The sequence below is a fragment of the Mastigoproctus giganteus genome, chromosome 14 (genome assembly GCF_048544385.1).
Source record: "Mastigoproctus giganteus isolate SK-2022 chromosome 14, ASM4854438v1, whole genome shotgun sequence".
Taxonomy (NCBI): Eukaryota; Metazoa; Arthropoda; class Arachnida; order Uropygi; family Thelyphonidae; genus Mastigoproctus; species Mastigoproctus giganteus.
In genome coordinates, this window is record NC_143588.1 from 8,600,359 (window position 1) to 8,621,998 (window position 21,640).

The 21,640-nt window shown below is 37.0% G+C and overlaps 1 protein-coding gene across 1 annotated transcript in view; it reads right to left on the reverse strand.

Moving 5' to 3' along the window:
* The window catches only part of LOC150074970 (uncharacterized), an 86,636-nt gene extending 73,924 nt beyond the window's left edge, over positions 1–12,712 (reverse strand). The window contains exons 1-2 of the mRNA XM_090389014.1: positions 12,703–12,712; positions 5,351–5,626 (exon numbers count right to left, since the gene is read on the reverse strand). Of these exons, the coding sequence (XP_090245140.1) occupies positions 5,351–5,626; positions 12,703–12,712 (286 nt within the window). The remainder of the gene's footprint in view (positions 1–5,350; positions 5,627–12,702) is intronic.
* Positions 12,713–21,640: the final 8,928 nt, after the last annotated feature.

A 21,640-nucleotide genomic window follows, 5' to 3' on the forward strand; every position in this document is an offset into this window, starting at 1 on the left:
TCCTTCTGACATCCTTTTGACAGAAGACCATAGGAGGCATTGAATGGAGCGTGTTGGAAATGGTGGGAGGTGTTTTACCAAGATCATTAATACATGAGTTGGAAGAAAAATGGGATGCTAGTAGGTCACCTTTATCCTTGGCTGATCTGACAATAGAACCATCTGGTTTTGACAGAGGTGGGAGCAGAGATGGGCAGAAGTTGCAGCCAGTAGCTTTCGCAAGAGACCAGAATGCTCGGCTACCATTAGGGCAAGAAGCAAGTTCAGCCTGTTCAACTCTTAGCATGTTCAAAATCTAGTTTGGACTGATTAATAACTGCTTTACAATTGTTGCGAGCTTTGGTATAGGCAGAAAATTAAATTGAAGAATTGGAAAAAAGCCAATTATGATATGCACCGTTCTTCTCTAGAACAGCCATAGCACATTTATTGGAAAACCAAGGTTTAGATAAAGGACGCGATTTTAAAGTAGAGTGTGGAATAAAGGATTCCATTCCTACAAGAATAAATTCACTGACACAATCTGAGCAAACATTGACATCAGATGTTTTGAAACAGTAATCCCACCAAAGAAAAGAAGAAAAGAAATCTCGCAGGTCATCCCATTTTGCATTCTTCTAATGCCGGAGAACACAAGGTTGGGACTAGCCATGAGATAAAGACTCCATTGGAGAAGGGACAATCACTAAGTTGTGGAGGTACCTAAAGGCCACTCACTTCAAACATGTACTTAGAATGGTTGTTTGGAGAAAAAGATTAAGCGTGTTGGCTGTATGGTTAGGAAAATTACCTCACTGTTAGGAAATTTGGACAGGAGAAAGTCAAGTTGCAAAGAGAGGAAGTCAAAGAGCTCCAAGTGATTAGTGGAGTTGAGAGAATGGTAGAGAGAAGAGATGAATTTGACAGAATGAGGTAGAGATTTTAAGGCAGAGAAGGTCGAAAAGAGGCGATTCCAAATTACCAAGTCTCTGACAGGGAATATTGAAATGGACATATGCACAAGTACCACCATTGAGACGAAAGGAATCACACAGCAAATAATTTGGGCAACTGAGATGAGCAGTGGGTTGAATCAACCGATAACTAAGATTCTGTCAGAAAAAGTACATGGGGTTTGGCAGACTGCAAGTGGAAATGGACATCATTGAGATTAGAACTGAGACCACGTATATTTGTGAAATGGACTAGGAAGTGTTTGGGAGGTTTAGATCTTTTCACAGATAAGCTTACTCTATTAGTTTGACAATTCATGGTGTATTCAGCAGTAAGAAAAGTAGGAGGGCACATACTATACGAAGTAATGAAATTTTTGGACATTAGCATTAGTAGAGGCATATGATGCAAGAAAGCAAGCTTATGCAGCATCAGCCAATAAATAAAAAAAAAAAAAAAAACACTCTCCCATTTCACCCCTCCCTTCATTCCAAGTACCTGTTCAGCTTAGCCTTAAATTTATTTAGGCTATCATCAACTTCCACAACAAAGGATGGAAGTCTGTTCCACCAACCAACCACCCACTGGCTAAAGGCAAACTTCTGCACATCTATCCTACATCTGTCTTTCCTCACTTTGAATTATTGCCCTCTCAAATGATTATTCTGAGCAAGAGGGAGAATTCCATCAGCATTGAGCATGCTCAAGCCATTCAAGGCTTTATACACCTCAATCAGATCACCTCGCAGGTGCTTAGTCTCCAGACACTGTAATTTACAAAATTTAAACCTTTCTTCATAAGAGCAACCCTTTGTTCCATTCACTAATCTTGTTGCCCTTCTCTGAACTCATTCCAACAGCTCTACATCCTTTTTAAATTGAGGCCTCTACACCTGTATACAGTACTCAAGGTGTGGCCTGACCATTGCCTTATATAAGGAGATAATCACCACCTTATCCCTGCTAGAAAAATTCTTGTATATCATTGACAAGACACTATGAGCTACTCTTGCAGACCGTCTGCACTGCTCAGAAAACTTCATATCTGCCTGTACAAATACCCCCAGGTCCTTTTCGTTCTCTACCACTGTCAGTGTAGTGACACAGAGGTGATATGTTGCTCTGGGGTTACTGTTTCCCATATGTAGTACTTTACATTTGTCAATGTTAAACTTCATTTGCCACCTCTCAGCCCATCTGCTCAACCTTTCCAGATCCTGTTGCAGCAGCAGCATAGCGTCAGTAGTGTCCTTAACAACCCTGCCAAGCTTTGTATCGCCTGCAAACTTGGACATTAAGCTTGATATACCATCATCAATATCATTTATAAATACAGAAAACAACAATGGACCAAACATTGAACCCTGATGGACTCCACTAATAACATTAGTCCACGATGAGCAGTGTCCATTGATTACCACTCTCTGTCTTCTCCTCCCTAAACCTTCCCTTTATCCATAGCAGCAATTTGCCCCCAATGCCACACTGCTCCAGTTTGTGCAGCAGACTTCAATGTACAACAGTGTCAAAAGCCTTTCTAAGATCCAAATAAAGTAAAAAAAAAAAGGAAAGTGCAGCCATTATCAACCCACTGCAGGATGGAAGCCTCCTCAACAATTCATGCTGAGGGAAATGGACCATAATCTGCCACGCTGGTCCGGTGCGGGTTGGCAGATCGACCGTATTCAGCAGTCAGGGGCTTGAACCCCCGTCTACTCAAACAGCGTGTGCTACTGCACTCCCGCTCCTGCCCACTCGGCTACAGAGACCTATGAAGATCCAAATATATAATATCAGTTATTCCTTGCATCCAGTTCTTTTGTGACTGCATCATAGTATCGAATCCAATTGGTCAGGAAAGACTTTCATTTAACAAAACCATGCTGTGTCCAAGCTATAACTGAAGTCTTGTCTAGGTGATCCTGCAGTGCTTCTTTAACCAGTGCCTCCATTAATTTTCCTGGAACAGAAGTTAAACTCACATGTCTATAATTACTTGTGTCAGCCTTTGATCTACCTTTGTGAATGGGAGTCACATTTGCACATCTCCAGTCTATGGGTACTTCCCCTGAGTCCAAAGAAGCTCTCATAATTATGGCTAAGGGCTTGCTTACTTCCTTTGCTGACTCCTTTAATATAACTGGGTAGATCCCATCCACCCCGGGTGCCTTTTTTATGTTTATCCTCAACAATTTCTCCTCCACTCTCAGTTATTACAAAATCATCTAGCTCACTGTCAGAGTTTACTTCACCTCTGGCATTCCACTTCCTAAATAACTCGTCAAAGCCTAGTAGCTTCCAAGATAAGTTCTGTGAATTCTTCCCATTTTGAATTTGCTGTTGGTAACATCATCAGTTGGTCCCACTATATAGAATTTAAATATTGTCTTAGACCATCGTAATCGCCTTTACGAAAGCAAAAACCCTTCCCTTTACCCCTGATGGTAGTTTCCTCTTTGAGTAAATCCCACTTCAGCACACTGTGATCACTGCCACCTAGTGGTTCCTTTATCTGCAGATTCTTAATGCATGAAGAATCACTACTGATAATCAGATCATGAGCATTACTCCCTCTAGTTGCCTCCCAAAGATGCTAATGTAGAAAACAATCATCCAATAAATCCACAAAAGTCTTGCTGGTGTGTGAGTGACCAACCCACAAATTCCAGTCAATATCTGGGAAATTGAAATCACCCATTATAAGACTCTCTGATTTACTGGCCCACTATTATTTCCCTGTACAGTTTCTTATTATACTCATCAGAGTCATTAGGCGTATAGCAAACTCTTAATTTTGACTCCCAATACTTACGTCACACCAAACTGACTCGACACTGCACTGTCCAGCGATGTCGACTGGCTTCACTTCCTTGGATTTTATGTGTTTCTTAGCTAATAGCATAACCCCCCCCCTCCCTTCCTATCCTGTCTATCCTTTCTGTAGACGTTGTACTCCCCAAATTCCAGTTATGCATTCCTTATATCTGTGTGACACCACGTCTCTGATGTTCCTACAGTATCTGCCTTTGATGTTTTGAGCAATACCTCAAATTCATCAAATTTATTTACTAAAATCCTACCATTGGTGTACACGCAAGTATACATGCACCTGTTTCTATTCTTAGCTACCCTAACACAACCCATGCGTTTACTTGTACCGCAATGACTCCTAGCAGTCTCTGAAATATCCTGCATCTTGTTTTTCAGGCTTCTGCTCATTCCAATAGAAGCAGTGCAAGAATCACTTTCACCTCTGTCAGTGGCTAGTGTTAATCTATTAGTCTTTGTATTCCCCCAAGCTAGCAGTTTTCCGACCCACCTAACACTGCCTCGATAGCATCAGCAAATATTCTTGCACCCTTTCTATTTAAGTGTATCCCATCCCTGTAGAAACAGTCTCTCCTGTTAACAAGTACAGACCAGGCTGAAAAAAATTCTACCCCTTGAGCCTTGCACATCTTTTCAGGGCCGAATTGATTGACAAGGCTCTCATCATATACTACCTCCTATTGTGTCTGGGCAGAATTGCAGACACTTTCAAATTCAACCCTAATTCACTGCTTTTTTCCGACAGTGACCTGTACTTGTTAAGTCATTCAGCCGGTCTCCTACTCTTACAACTGTAGTGCCAACGTGTACAACTATATCACATTTTGTGCCCTTAAAAGATGATATCCGTTCTACAACGTCATCAACCATTGCCCCTGGCAGACATAAGTTAAACTAACTGGTTTGTAATTACTCGTGTCACCCTTTGTTCCCTCTTTGTGAATTGGTGATACATTTGCACATCTCCAGTCCATTATCTGTTTGATTCTTCCATTGAGCTAGAGAAGGTAAATGATAAATTAGGTTGGTTATGTATATTTAAAATGTGTCCAAAAATAAAATCTTTAAGTACTCTCTCTGTTCTTTTTTTTTTAGAAACACCCCAAACACGAAAGGTATTAGAACCTATAGTACTTAGTATAGGGTTGAAGGTTGAGAATTGGATTGTCAGCAGTATCAGTATACCAAACCAAATCTCAGACTTAATATTTTGCACCTCTTGCCATTATTACTTGAATATTATGTTTCAGAATCTTGAAAAAGCTTTCAAGATACAGACATTATACTGTATTGTAAGCTCTGTGTTAGCAAAACATTTCTTCCATACAGTTACAAGCATAGAAAATTTTGAGATAGTCTCTTTTGAGAAAATATAGAAACTTAGAAACTTTTGAGAAAATTTTGAGATAGAATTGCAATGGAGCTGTATGCAGTTAATCCCATCATGGCATTTCATGGTGTGGTATGGAAGTAGTTTTGTCACATAAGTCATACCCAGGGTTATACCTTTACATCCATCTGCACTCCTCTGCAGTTAATTGGCAATAGCAGTTTATTTAAATAATAGTTATTTGAATATATCACTCACCATGCTGTCCTGCATTCATGCCACAGAGTGGTGGGATAAGGTTTGAATTTTGTGCTGACACAGTAAAGCTGTCTGTGGTGCATATGCCTTCAGCTGGCCCATTCAAATCAAATTCCAAGAAGTCCAGACGAACCTGACATATTGGAGCTTTTCGTAGTGGCCTTAATATTGTGTAAGTACAAACTGATTGTCCACTTTCTGTTAATCTTCCAGGGAACTGAGGGTTTGTGAAAAAGGTGCAGTTTTTGTTAATGGCTGATCCACAGGAGTACTGAACTAGAAAGAAAAGCAATATCAATTAGAAATAGTTTTTGTGATTACCCTTCATTCAATTTAATATGAAACTTAAATTATGTTAGCGCACATAAATTTCATTTGTGCATTCCATAGTGAAAAAAACAGTAGTGAATTTAGACATCTTGGGGATGTTTATTTCTAGAAATTTTGAAAAAAATACACTTTTTAAAAATTTCCTGGCATTATCTGTTTTGTTTTTTCAGGCTTTTAACACCTTTAAAACAAACGGGATTTGAATAATATCTCTTTTTTTTTTTAAATTTCTAAGCTGTAATGAAGTATGTTCTGAGAAATATTCAGAAATTGTAGGGATATCCGAGATGTGGTATCACATCTCAGATATACCTACAGATGTGGTGAAAATATTCAGAAAGAATGGATTTTTTCAAAACACTTCACAAACCTGGAGTCTTGTCATTCTTTGATCTTCATTCAAAGAATGAGAAGATCATGTTTATCTGTAGTTGGTTTTTAACGAATACTGTTTTTCTTTGAGGCCACAACAATAATGTTGTGGCCTCAAAATTTTCTCACTATACACTGTGTGGGTGGTAATAAATATACTGTATTACCCACAAAATTGATGGGTTCTGTCCCCCCCCCCTCTCTCTCGTAAATATTTGTAAATTCTGGATTTTTTTTTATACATCAGCACTATTGTTTATGATTCACATTTCTGATTCCATTCTTATGCAGGGCATCCATTTTGCAATGCTAACAAAAATAAACTATTTTGAACTTACACAGTGGAATTTATTATTATAGCACATGTTTATAGCATAAATTATTATAGCACATGTCCAGAGGGAGTAATACTTTTGATCTGATTATTAGTAGTGATTCTTCATGCATTAAGAATCTGAAGATAAAGGAACCACTAGGTGTCAGTGATCACAGTGTGCTGATGTGGGATTTACTTAAAGAGATAACTACTACCAGGGGCAAAGGGAAGGGTTTCTGCTTTCATAAAGGTGACTACGGTGGTTTGAGACAGTTTTTAAATTCCATACAGTGGGACCAACTGATGATGTTAACAACAGTGAATTCTAAATGGAAAGCATTCAAGGAAGTAAGTAACCTTGGAAGCTACTAGGCTTTTTGTTCAAAGTAAGTAAAACTGTTCTAGGTTTAGGCCCAAATGGATGTCAGATGAACTAATGAGGCATGTGGCAGAGAAGAAAAATGCATGGGATGCATGTAAATTAACAGGTGAGAGAGAGGCTTATGGTAGATATAAGCTGGTCCGTAATAAAGTGACAAAGGAGGTTAGGGAGGCAAAAGCAGATTACGAGAGCTCTTTGGCAAAGGATGCAAAGAAAAACAGCAAAGGGTTTACTTATGTAAACTGTAAAAGGAAGGGAATGAATCAGATTGATATTGATGGTTCAACTGTTGATGATCCTGCTCAAGTAGCTAACAAACTGAATGAGTATTTTGCATCAACATTTACATATAAGGAGTTATTCAGCGAGGGGAATGCCAGAGGTGTATTAAACTCTGGAAGTGAGCTTGTTTGTTTATTGTTTGGTTTTTAGGAGCATTAGCAACTAAGGCCACATTGCTCCGGAATATGCGGTGGTCATTCCCTGACCTTTCCACATCCTCCATATTTGGTGGTGATGGGCTCAAATCCCGGTCTAATCAAGAAGCGTGTGCTATGCACTGCTGCTCCTTCCCACCTGGCTATGGAGGCGCCTGGAAATGAGCTAAATGATTTTGTAATAACTGAGAACAAAGTGGAGCAGAAATTGTTCAAAATAAATATAAGAAAGGCACCTGGGGTGGATGGTATCTATCCAATTATATTAAAGGAGGCAGCAAAGGAAGTAAGTAAACCCTTAACCATAATTACGAGAGCTTCCTTGGACTCAGTGGACGTACCCATGGACTGGAGATGTGCAAATGTGACCCCAATTCACAAAGGATGACTGCTTGCAACGTCACTGCTTCCCTCGCTGAGCAACGTCACTGCTTCAACACTTGCAATGTTACTGCTAATCCTGCTTGCAACGTTACTGCCATCGCTAGCAACGTACTGCTCTCCTATTCTTCTGATCGCTTGGTCACTGGTTGGCACCGTTCCTGCCCCCACATGGCGGGGTCGGTAACCTGGGAGAAGGAAGCTCCTCTCCTGGGGCTAAAAGGAGCAACGATGGATTGCAACGAATATCCACCACTAGAGCCAACAGGCTCTCAACATATTGACACCCGTAGAAGGGAACATGATACTAGTCTCTCGAAAAGAATGAGAACAGATTCTAGCAAACCAGAACCACCGCTTTTCTGATAATGCATTCATTATCGAATCAACCAGAAAGCAAATTATCTCCCTTTGTCATTCAAAGATGTCTTGAAAATTCAGTAGGAACACCAAAAATGGTAAAACGACTCCAGTCAGGAGATCTATTAATTGAAACCACGCAAGCAAGACATTCTGAACTGTTATTGAAACTGTCAACTATAAGCGGAATCCCAATCAAAGTCGCGCCGCATAAAACACTGAACTCCTCTAAAGGAGTAATAAGTGAGTGGGATTTACTAAACGTCACCAAAGAGGAAATAGTTATGGAATTACAAGAACAAAAAGTAACACAAGCAAGGCGAATCATGATCCGGAAGGACGATAAACTAGTTCCAACACGAAATGTCATATTGACATTCATATTGTAAATGTACACCAAATTTACCAAACTCAGTGAAAGCAGGCTATCTCCACTGCCGAGTCCGGGCATACATTCCAAATCCCTTAAGGTGTTTCAAATGCCAAAAATTTGGTCATTCTCAAACAACATGCAGAGGTGAAATTACATGTCCTAATTGTGGTTCGAAAAATCATTCTCAAACAGATTGTACTGCAAAATCTCCAGAGTGCCCAAATTGTAAGAATGATCATCCAGCTTATTTAAAATCATGTGTTCTGTGGAAAATGGAAAAAAAGATACAGAAGTTTAAGATTGAAAACAAAGTATCATATCAAGAAGCAAGAAGACAGGTCAAGGTAACTATGCCAAAACGCAGCTAGGCTACTGCTACCCCAAAACTGTCAAGCTGTTGCTACCCAAACAGAAGTGTCAATCCCACCTAACACATCCATTGCAGAATGGGCACGATCTATACTTTTGACAAATCAGCCCGCTAACAAACCTGTTTCAATCGACAAAATAAACAATACCCCACTCTCAGTTCCATCTAAAATTACGTCAATCGATAAAGTACAAAGGAAACCACAAAGGCAACGCGCCACTGAATTGCAACAACCAAATTCAAGCAGCATGGACAGCGAAGCTGTAAATGCACAAGAAGAAGAAGAAGAAATAGTCCTTGATCTTCATGCAGAAGATGACATGGAGACTGGATGTTCATCTACTGCTACCAATGATGTAGAAGGGAGTACAGAATATGGATGCCCTTATTTTCCAAGAAAGGATAAGATAAAACATGATCGTCAAAAGCAAACTGCTCCCTCTTACAAGAAACCGACAGAATCATTTTCCCTCTATAAAACCAAATAACGAAGCACATTGTACAAGTGCAGAGGTTTACGCAGTAACGATGCCGTTTATCGGTAAACGGCATCGTTTATAAACCGCAGTTTACCGATGATATATACGATTTGATCTCACAATATAATCCGGTAGCCATTTGTTTGCAAGAGACTTACTTAAATCCACAGGTAACTTATTCGATTAAACATTTTACAGCCTATAGAAAAGATAGAACTTCTTCAAACCATGCACATGGTGGAGCTACAATTCTACTGAATTGTAAATTTCCAGTCCTCTTCAGACCCACTTAGAAGCCGTTGCAGTTTGTGTAGCAATGGGAAAAACAATAACTCTCATCTCATTGTACCTTCCACCTAACAATATTTACACGTTGAAAGAATTAGAAGATCTTATAAAACAAATACCATCTCCTTTTTGTCTTCTTGGTGACTTAAATGCACATCATCCGCTATGGGGATCTGCTCACATGGATAATAGAGGGCATTTGCTAGAAAAGCTCATAGACCAACGGAACCTAACTTTGCTCAACACTGGTCATAACACCTACACTCATCTCTCCACAGGATCTATGTCAGCAATTGACTTAACTATTTGTTCCCCTGAGTTACTTCCTATTATAGATTAGACGGTTTTAAATGATCTACACAACAGATCATTTCCCAATAAAATGCAGAATTCAAACAATGCAGACACCTTGCCCTGATCATCGGGTGTTATGGAAATTTTCTAAAGCAGATTGGGAAAAGTTTTCTGTCTCCATTTCCTTTGATAGCCAATTGATACAACTAGGGTCCATTGATGATATCACCAAGCACATTACCAAACAAATACTAGCAGCAGCTTCCAAAGCAATACCAATGTCTTCTGCTTTCAAACACAGAAATATTAAATACTGGTGGAATGATGCTTGTACCATAGCGAAAAAAGAAAAAAATAAATCCTGGCATCTGTTCCGTAAGTTTCCAACCACCGACAACCTAATTCAGTTTAAAAGGTTTAAGGCAAAAGCATGACAAATTAGAAGACAAGCCAAAAAAGAATCATGGATACAGTTTGCCTCTTCTATCAGTAAAATTATTTGGAAAAATATTCGACAACTAAATGGCAAATATTTACCCGTTTCTGCTCCAATTTTAATCAAGAACGGACAAGAGATATCTTCACCACAGGAAATAGCTAACTTGCCTGCAGAGACTTTCTCTGAAACTTCCGCCACTAAAGCTTATGATACTTCCTTTATACAAATTAAAGCCATAGCAGAAAAATATAAGATAAATTTCCAAACTACCCAGTCTCTAGCCTACAATCAACCTTTTCGTCTTTTTGAACTCCAAACAGCATTAAACAGATCACCAAATAGCACTGCTGGAGCTGATGGAATCTATTATGTAAAGCTGAAACATCTAAACAATATAGCTTTGAATTTGCTAATAACATTCTTTAATCGGATCTTTCTTGAAGGTACATATTCCTCTACCTGGCATCACTCCATTATTCTAGCCTTTCCCAAACCAGGAAAGGATCAATCACTCACACAAAATTACCGACCAGTCTCCCTCACCAGTTGTCTAGGTAAAACTCTAGAAAAGATGATACACAGATGACTTACCTGGGTTCTTGAAACTCAAAAGTTGCTAAACAACAATCAATTTGGATTCCGACAAAACAGATCCACTTTAGATCTAATGGTGAAAGCAGAGACTAACATCCGTAATGCTTATGTAAAAAATGAACACCTTGTAATGGTAAGTTTGGATATTGAAAAGGCTTTTGACACAACCTGGAGGTATGGCATATTGCAAGAACTTTATTCCCTAGGATTGCGGGGACATTTACCAAAATTTATCCAAAACTTTCTCCAAAACAGAACTTTTCAGGTTTGCTATCAAACAGTACTTTCTCGTATCTATACCCAAGAAGAAGGTGTCCCACAAGGGTCAATACTTAGCGCTACACTTTTTTCACTTAGGCTGAACACTATAACCCACAACATTCCCAATACTGTCGAATTATACTTGTACGCTGATGATCTCACTCTATCTTGCAGGTCAAAAAATATTCCTACTATTGAAAGGCAGCTGCAACTCTCCATAAATAAGCTAGAAATATGGACACAGCAGAATGGATATCGTATATCAGAACAAAAAACAGTTGCAGTTCACTTCTGCAAAAAACGCAAGCTGCATCCGGAACTGGAACTTCGGCTAAAGAACCACCTGATACCACTCACTAGTACTCTTCGTTTCCTAGGTTTAATGTTGGACACCAAACCTAACTTTGTTTCTCACATAACACATCTCCGAACTATTTGTTTAAAGAAACTAAATATTCTTTGCTCCATTTCTGCCACGAAATGGGTTGCCGATAGTTACTCTCTCCTACATCTGTATCGTGCTCTTATCAGGTCTTGATTAGATTATGGAGCTGTTGTCTATGACTCTGCTAGGAAAAGTGCACTAACCAGACAACACCATCCAACATAGTGCCCTTCGTACTTTGCTAGGAGCCTTTAGAACATCCCCTGTCCAGAGGTCTGTATGTAGAGGCGTATGAACCTCCACTTCATCTTAGAAGGAAAATGCTGCTCCTTAATTATGCAGCCAAAATTCAAAGCCTTCCAGCCCATCCTGTTCGACCATTGCTTCTCAACCCTGATTGGATCACTTTCTACAACAGCAAAGTTACAGAAAATAGACCCACTTGTTCGATTAAAAGAATTGATACATGCCTGGGACATGAACTTTGACAATATGCTTCAAGAGAATGATGTACCTGATCCACCCTGGTCTGTAACTCTCCCTCACTGTGATACCTATTTTCAGCAATGAGGAAAGAAATCCCTGCCAGATGAAATTATTAAATAGCTACATAAAGGCCATGCCCTCAACAATGCTCAACGCTGTATAATATATACAGATGGTTCGAAAACAGACTTCTGTTGGTGCTGCAGCTGTCTTTTCCTCTTTTACACTTTCTATATCACTACCAATTGAGTGTAGCAGTTACACTGCAGAATTAAACGCAATAAAATTAGCCCTAGAAAATATAAACAATTCCCACAACACTAGCAGCATAATATACACAGATTCTATGAGTGCAGTGTCTGTATTAGACAATAAACTTTCAATATCGCATCCCATCATAAAACAGATTTTTTCCTGCTTAAACTTTCTGCTATTTTCCTGGCAGTGTTATTTTCCTGGATCCCAGGGCACTCTGGTATCACAGGTAATGAGAAAGCAGATCAGACAGCCAAACAACCAATCAGTACAATACCATCACATTATCAAGTACCATACATAGATTACTTGAAGTGCATTAAAAAAATCTATATAATTCAGTGGTCTGAAATCTGGAGGTCACAAACGAACAACAAATTGCTCGAAATCAAAGAGGAACCAGCATTATGGAAATCTAGCTTCAGGAAAAACAGACAAGAAGAGGTTGTGCTAGCAAGATTACACATAGGTCATACACACATCCAACCCATATATATCTACTCAAGCAGGATGTCCCACCTCAATGCACGCATTGTACTTTACCACTTACCGTCAAGCATATACTCTTAGATTGTAAGCAGTATTCCTATTTCCGAAAAAAATAATTTCCTTTCACTGTCACGACTGAAAGCCTCTATCACTTGCCCATATTATTGGAAACAATGCAAATTTAAATGAACTATTTACCTTTCTTAATCAGATACAAATATATGATTTTCTATGATGACAAACTGACCGAAATTTTATATAAAAACATGTCATAGGAACAGGCACATTTTGGCTCTAGTTATCCTTGTGCCCAAAAACACCAATACCAATACAAAGAGTGACAAATAATTACAGACCTGTTGGTTTAACTTCTGTTCTGGGAAAATTAATGGAGGCACTGGTTAATGAAGCACTGCAGGATCATCTGGACAAGACTGCAGTAATAATTCAGACACAGCATGGGTTTGTTAAGGGGAAATCTTGTCTGACCAATTTGATTGGATACTATGATGTGGTCCAAAGGAACTGGATGAAAAGAATAATTTTGATATCATATACTTGGATCTTAGGAAGGCTTTTGATACTGTTGCACATGGAAGGCTGCTGTACAAATTGGACCATTGTGGCATTAAGGGCAAGTTGCTGCTATGGATAAAGGACAGTTGAGAGGGAGAAGACAGAGAGTGGTAAACAATGGACACTGCTCTTCGTGGACTAATGTTATTAGTGGAATCCCCCAGGGTTCATTGTTGGGTCCATTGTTGTTTTCTGTACTTATTAATGATATTGATGAAGGTATATCAGGCGTAATGTCTAAGTTTGCAGATGATACAAAGGTTGTCAGGGTTGTTAATGACACTAATGACAGTATGTTACTGCAACTGGGTCTAGAGAAGTTGAGCAGATTGGCTGAGAGGTGGCAACTGAAGTTTAAAATTCACAAATGTAAAGTACTGCATATGGGTAGGAATAATTCCAGAGTAATGTATCAACTGTGTGGTACTAAACTGACAATGGTAGATAATGAAAAGGACCTGGGGGTAATTATGTAGTCAGATATGAAGTTTTTTGAGCAGTGCAGACAGGCTGCAAGAGTAGCTTGTGGTGTCTTGTCAGCTATATACATACATGAATTTTTCTAGCAAAAATAAAATTGATTATCCCCTTGTATAAGGCAGTGATCAGGCCACACTTTGAGTACTGTGTACAGGTCTGGAGGCCTAATTTTAGGAAGGATGTAGAGCTGCTGGGATGAGTACATAGAAGGGAAACAAGATTAGTGAATGGAACAAAGGGTTGCTCGTACAAAGAAAGGCTTAAGTTTTGCAAATTACAGTCTCTGGAGACTAGGCATCTGCGAAGTGATTTGATTGAGGGTTATAAAGCCTTGAATGGTTTTGAGCATTCTCAATGCTGATGGAATTCTTCCTTTTGCTCAGAATAATCGCCTGAGAGGGCATAAATTCAAATTGAGGAAAGACAGTTATAGAATAGATGTGTGGAAGTTTGCCTTTAGCCAGCGGGTGGTTGATTGCTGGAACAGACTTCCACCTGTCATTGTAGAAGTTGATAGCTTAAATAGATTCAAGACAAAACTAGATAAACATTTGGAGTGAGTGGATGAGTGAAATGAGAAGGTTTTTTTTTTTTTTTTTTGGCTGATGCTATATAAGCTTGCTTTCTTGCATCATGTGCCTTTACTAATGCTAATACCTGATTAAAACTGAAATTCAAAAAAATATTATTACTGTACAATAAAAATAATCCTATAGAAGATGGAATAATAAAAGAAATTTAAAGTAAAAAAGTATTTAGTAATGTCTTTCTGAATGACTTCAATAGCTGAGTGGTAACTTGGTTTGTACATTTTTGTATCCTTGGTTCAAATTCCACTTTTGTTTTGAACAAAGTTTTGAACTTTTGTTTTGAATTCAAATTTATTCAAAAGTTCTGTTTAATCACTTTATATTATTTTAAATAATAAATAACCGTTTTTTATTTAAATAATATACACTGATTTATTTATAAATTTATTTTTAAATTTGCTTTTTTTCGTAATTTATTTCTTTACACCTTTAAATAAATATTTTGTATACGAAAAAAAAAGGGGGGGGGAGGAATCAAAGTAATTTTAAATTGTAGAGCTATATGTTTCCAATACAGACAGAAAAAAAAAAGTGCTTACTGTGCACAGGCATAAATTACAATTGCACTGCTTTCTGGAGATTCATTTATGGTAATATAAATCATAAATTATACAAAAAGAAAATAACAAAAGCAATAATTAATAAAATGTAATTAAAAACTTTTAACTTATTAATTAATAATAATAGCACCGATGTAATTTTAATCATCATTAGTAATATTGATTAACCAGTTTAATTATTAAAATAAAATTGACTAATTTAACTTGCCAGATTTAATTTCTGCAATCATTGACATCACTGAGTTGGTTGTTTGACCCTGTTTTCCCCAAAATTGTAGTTAATTATATTATACAGTGTTAGTCATTCCTGACTTTACATACCATACATTAATTTTTATTTTTTAAAAATTTAAATAGCATCTCTTCATTCCAATAATTTAACAGCTAACTGATTACCTAAAAGCAGTTAGCATTAGTAGGGCATATGATGCAAGAAAGCAAGCTTATATAGCATCAGCCAAAAAAACAACCCTTCCCATTTCACTCATCCATTCATTCCAAATGTTTGTCTAGTTCTGCCTTGAACTTATTTAAATTGCTGACCTCTACTACGACAGATGGCAGTTTGTTCCAATATCAATCACCTGGTGGGTAAAGGCAAATTTCTGCACATCTATTCTACAATTGTCTTTCCTCAATTTGAATTTATGCCCCCCTCAGGTTTATAATCTAAGCAAGAGGAAGAATCCCATCAGCATTGAGCCTGCTCAATCCATTCAAAGATTTATGCACCTCAATCAGATCACCTAGCAGGTGCCTAGTCTCCAGATGCTGCAATTTTCAGAATTTTAAGCCTTTCTTTGTAAGAGCACCCTTCTGTTCTCCTCACCAGTGTTGTCCTTCTCTGTACTCATTCCAGCAACTCTACATCTACAACTCTACATCTACAGCTTCCAGACCTGTACACAGTACTCTAGGTGTGGCCTAACCATTGCCTTATACAAGGGGATAATCACGTCCTTATCCCTGCTAGCAAAATTCCTGTATATCATTGGCAAGAACCCATGACCTACTCTGGCAGCCTCTCTGCACTACTCAGAAAACTTCATATCTGCCTGCACAATTAGCCCAAGGTCCTTTTCATTCTCTACCACTGTCAGTGTAGTACCACAGAGTTGATACGTTGCTCTGGGTTTGCTGTTTCCCATACGTAGTACTTTACATTTGTCAATGTTAAACTTCATTTGCCACATCTCAGCCCATCTGCTCAACCTTTCCAGATCCTGTTGCAGCAGCATAGCATCAGTATTGTCCTACCCTGCCAAGCTTTGTATCGCCTGCAAACTTGGACATTAAGCTTGATATATCATCATCAATATCATTTATAAATACAGAAAACAATAATGGACTCAACACTGAACCCACTAATAACATTAGTCCACGAAGAGCAGTTTCCATTATTACCACCCTCTGTCTTCTCCCACTCAACCATCCCTTTATCCATAGCAGCAATTTGCCTCCAATGCCACACTGCTCCAATTTGTGCAGCAGTCTTCCATGCGCAACAGTATCAAAGGCTTTTCTAAGATCCAAATATATGATATAAAAGTTATTCTTTGCATCCAGTTCCTTTGTGACTACATCATAGTATCCAATCAAAATAGTTAGACAAGACTTCCCCTTAACAAACCTATGCTGTGTCCGAGCCCTAACTGAAATCTTGTCTAGATGATCCTGCAATGCTTCTTTAACCAGTGCCTCCATTAATTTCCCTGCAACAGAAGGTAAACTAACTGGTCTGTAATTACTTGTGTCTCCCTTTGATCCTCCTTTGTGGATTGGGGTGACATTTGCACATCTCCAGTCCATGGGTACCTCCCTTGAGTCCAGGGAAGCTATCGTAATTATGGCTAAGGGCTTGCTTACTTCCTTTGCCACCTCCTTTAATATAACTAGGGTAGATTCCATCCACCCCAGTTACCTTTCTTGTGTTTATCTTCAACAATTTCTCCTCCACTTTACTCCCAGTTTATCTAGCAAGATTATCTAGCTTACTGCCATAGTTGAATACACCTCTGGCATTCCCCTCCCTGAATAACTCCTCATGTGTGAATGTCGATGCAAAATATTCATTTAGTTTGTTAGCTATCTGAGTAGGATCATCAACAGTTGAACCATCGACATCAAGGGGACCAAGCTGATTCATCCTCTTCCTTCTAGAGTTTACATAAGTAAAGAACTCTTTGCTGTTTTTCTTTGCATCCTTTGCCAAAGATTTCTCGTAATCTGCCTTCGCCTGCCTAACCTCCTTTGTAACTTGGTTACAGACCAGCTTACATCTAATCATAGGCTTCTGTGTCAAATGTTAAAATATATTTATACGATGCATTTTTCTTCTCTGTCACATGTCTAATTTGTTTTTTTTAGATTTAGGCCTAAATCTTGAACAATCTTTGTTTGTTTGTATGAAAAGCTTAGTAGCTTCAAAGATTAATTCTTTGAATGCTTCCCATTTTGAATTTGCTGTTGGTAACATCATCAGTTGGTTCCACCGTATAGAATTTAAATACTGTCTCAGACCACCATAGTCACCTTTACGAAAGCAAAAACCCTTCCTTTTACCCTTGATGGTAGTTACCTCCTTCAATAAATCCCACTTCAGCACACTGTGATCACTGCCACCTAGTGGTTCCTTTATCTGCAGATTCTTGATGCATGAATAATCACTCCTGATAATCCGATGTAGAGTGTTCTTACTCTCTCTGTAACATGCTGCTGTACAAAACAATAATCCAATAAATCCACAAAAGCCTTGCTAGTGTGCTACAACCAACCAAGTTCCAGTCAATATTTGGGAATTTAAAATCCCCCATTATAAGACATTCTGATTTATTGGCTCACTCTTTTTCTCTGTGTAATTGTTCATTGTACTCATCAGAGTCATATGGCCTATAACAAACTCCTACCCTCATTTTTTTTCCCTTCATTTTTTATCCCTTCCCTGTAGTAGCAATCTCTCCTGTTAACAAGCACAATCCACACTGAAAAAATTCTACCCCATGAGCTTTGCACAATATCTCCTGAGCCCAATCGATTTACAAGGCTCTCATCATATACTTCCTCCTTTGCAGACATTTTCAAATTTAACCCTAACTCGCAACTTTTTTTCAACATTGACCTGTAGTTGTTAAGTAAATCCACAGATCTCATCCAATTTATCTCCAAGCAAAGAAATCAACTCCAGATTACTGAATGTGATGATTTAAGACTTTTTCTAAGTGACTTTAAACCGGCCATTGAGAAACTGGTATTATATCATCAAGCCCTTCCCTTTTATTAAATATTTACAGAAAAATGAACTTGTTACTAAATATAGTTCTAAGACTTTTGTTAAATGATTGCTTGAAAAGCTAGAATCACTAGTCTAACAATTTCAATTTGTTGAATTAAATAAAATAAAACTTTTATTGGATTTGAAATAAATGTGCAATTAATCATTACTATTTTGAATTATATCTTTATAAGTTAGGAATGGGGATGTTGGGGATGCATTTATGGAACCAAGGGGCAGTGACTCAAAAAGGTTTGGGAACCACTGTGCTAGAGTGTAATTCTCCCAAGAAATAGCTGATGGGACACCGTCTACATGGCTTGAATGTTGCAGAGGTTTCTCTAAAATGCTTCGATGTAGTTCACCAGCCTCAAACACATGTTGTCAAATATTTCTTCAGAATTTTTAAAGCAGAAAATGAAATGTTAACTTTAGTTATTAGTTAGATTCTAGTTACGCTGCAGGTTATTATCCAACATAGTTTGTATGGAAACGAAAATAAAAACTTATTCTTATTGTTCCGTCATTCGACTTCACTCTTATTATACAGAAACATGATTTTACCAAAAAAAATTACGTAAATCCGAAGTTATGTAACTCGAGCTTACTTAAGTCAGGGACTAACTGTATTTGTAATGTGGTTTTGTGCGCGTTTTCGTAAATCTTATAAATCTTATCACATCATCCCCTATAGTAAAATATAAGGGGAGAGGAATGGGGTTAGAGGAAAGGATGATTTGCACAGCATCTCTACTCATGAGAGTTGAACAGTGTATGGGACGGGGGAGGAAATCCCACCCACTCTTATCAAGTGAGAAACAAAAAAGGGAAAGTTGCTTGTGTTCTCTTCTTGCAACTTTATTAAAAAAAGTATTTTTTTTTTAAATGTTATTTTCTTTTTACTTTTCAGTATTCAGTATAAAAGTTATTTAAATAAAAAAATAGCATATTGTATTATTTATATAATTAATCATTATGCTGTTTAATAGTAGTAGTGACAAGCAGTGTAAGAAAGCAAGCTTATAAAGTATCAGCGAAACAAAAAAAAAAAAAAAAAAAAAACCTGCACACTTCATCCATCCATAATCCCAAGAATTTGCCTAGTTCTTCCTTGAATTTATTCAAACCACTCACTTTCACAATAACAGATGGCAGTTTGTTCCAACAATCAATCACCTACTGGCCAAAAGCCAACTTCCACACATCTGCAACCATCCTTCTTCAATTTGATGAATTTATGCTCCCTCGTGTGTACTCTCAGCAAGAGGGCGAATGCCATCAGCATTTAGCTTACTCATTCCACTCTTGGTTTTTTAAGGAGTCCTTATGTGCTGTAATGTAATAACTAGATCGTATGTATAGCTTAGCTTAAATTTCAGCTGAGTGCTGGAAATTAAGCTAAGCTATACATACGATCTAGTTACTCATTCCATTCAAGGCCTTAAGCACCTCAATCAGATCTCCCCACTGGTGCCTAGTTTCCAATGCTGCAATTTGCAGAACTGAAGCCTTTCTTGGTAAGAGCACATTTTGTTCCCTTCACCAGTCTGCTTGTTCTTCTCTGCACCCATTCCATCTTTCCTAAAGTGAGGTCTCCAGACTTGTATACAGTACTTAAGATGCAGCCTAATCATGGCCTTGTATAAAGGGTTAATCACCTCAGGAGTATAGAAAATAGGAATTCTGGGATAATGTACACTTTTACAAATACAAAAACCACCTCTTGTTAAAAACACCCCCTTCTTCCTTTAAAATTGTTCATTTTCCTAAAATAAAATAAGAAAATCAAAAAATTTAAATTATTTATATTTTTTAAGAAAATAACGTAGCAAAAAATTAAGCAAATTAAGCAAAAGTAAATTAAGCAAAAAATTACTTAAAAGTTACCCTTTTTAATAAATTTATTTCTTTTTCATATTTTCTCCTTTCAAATTAATTATATGAGCTTTATTTTTTCCATACCTTTATAAATTAGTTTCATTTTCATTTTATTATAATGTTCAATATTTTTATGTGCTATTTCGCTGTTAAATCTTTTGGAGTAATGTATCCAATTAAAAAAGTATCCAAATTTTTAATTATACATTAATACTATATACATTAAATTATATTTGTAATTATACAAATTTTTTTTTTCAAATAATTGAAAAATTATTTGAAAAAAAAAAATAGAAAAAATTGTTTTTATAAATGGAAATAAAATTCTGCAAGAAATGTGAGCAAGAAAAAAATGAAAGTGAATTTAACACATCTTGCCCATATTGTAGAAATTGTAATAAAGCATGTCAAAAAGAATATTATAAATCTAGAACATTACTCAAAAACAACAAAGAAGTCATTTTATGTTAATGTGAAAGAGAAGTGCAAAAAAATTATTTAGAGCAACATAGAAATCCAGATTTACATGTAAAAAGTCTTATGGAAATTAAAGGGAAAAAGATATGCAAAAAATGTCAAAGAAAAAACTGTTAGTAATAGTAATAGTAATATTAGTATTAGAGTTATGTGATGCAAGGAAGCAAGCTTATGTAGCACACTGCCATTATTGTCATTAACAACCCTGCCAACTTTTGTATCATCTGCAAACTTCGACACTAAGCCTGATATACCTCCATCAATATCATTGATAAATACAGTATACAAAACAACAGTGGGCTCAGCACCGAACCCTGTGAAACTCCCCTAATAACATTAGTCCTTGAAGAACAGCATCCATTGATTACCATTCTCTGTCTTCTCTCACTCAACCATCCTTTTATCCATTGTAGCACCTTACCCTTAATACCCTACTGCTCCAATTTGTACAGTAATCTTCTATGTGCAACAATGTCAAAAGCTTTCCTGAAATCCAAGTATATGATTTCAGAATTATTTTTTGCATCTACTTCCTTTGTAACCACATCATAGTATCCAATCAAATTTGGAACCAGTTGGTAACATCATCAGTGTAAAGAATTTGCAAAAAATTATCTTATTAACAAATTAATTATGTTATAGATTGTGAATGCAGAATGAAATTTCTGAATGAAGTATATATAATCATAGAAAATCAGAACAACATAGAACGAATCTTCTAGAAAAAAATATGAAAAAAAAAAAAAGGAATTAATTTTAAAAATATAAGAAAATTCTCAATAAACTTCAATATTAATTGCATTAATATCGAAGTTTAATATCGAATTAAACTTCAATATTAAACTGGAGATAATTGTTTAAATTATCTTCAGTTTAATTTCTGGAGAGTATCATACAGAAGTGATCCACTTCTGTATGATACTCTCCAGAAATTAAGACAAATAAAAGATTAATGCAATTAAAACAATTCAAAAATTAGTTAAAAATTCAAAAAAACAATTAAAAAATTAAATAAAATTAATTTTAAAAAATTTAAAGAGTTTAAACGTAAATTTTGAAAAATGATTTCCTTCCTCATTGATATCAACGTAGAACATATTGAGCATCATAGGTTGTTATATAAGGAAGGAAATCGTTTTTCAAAATTTACATTAAACTTTTTAAATT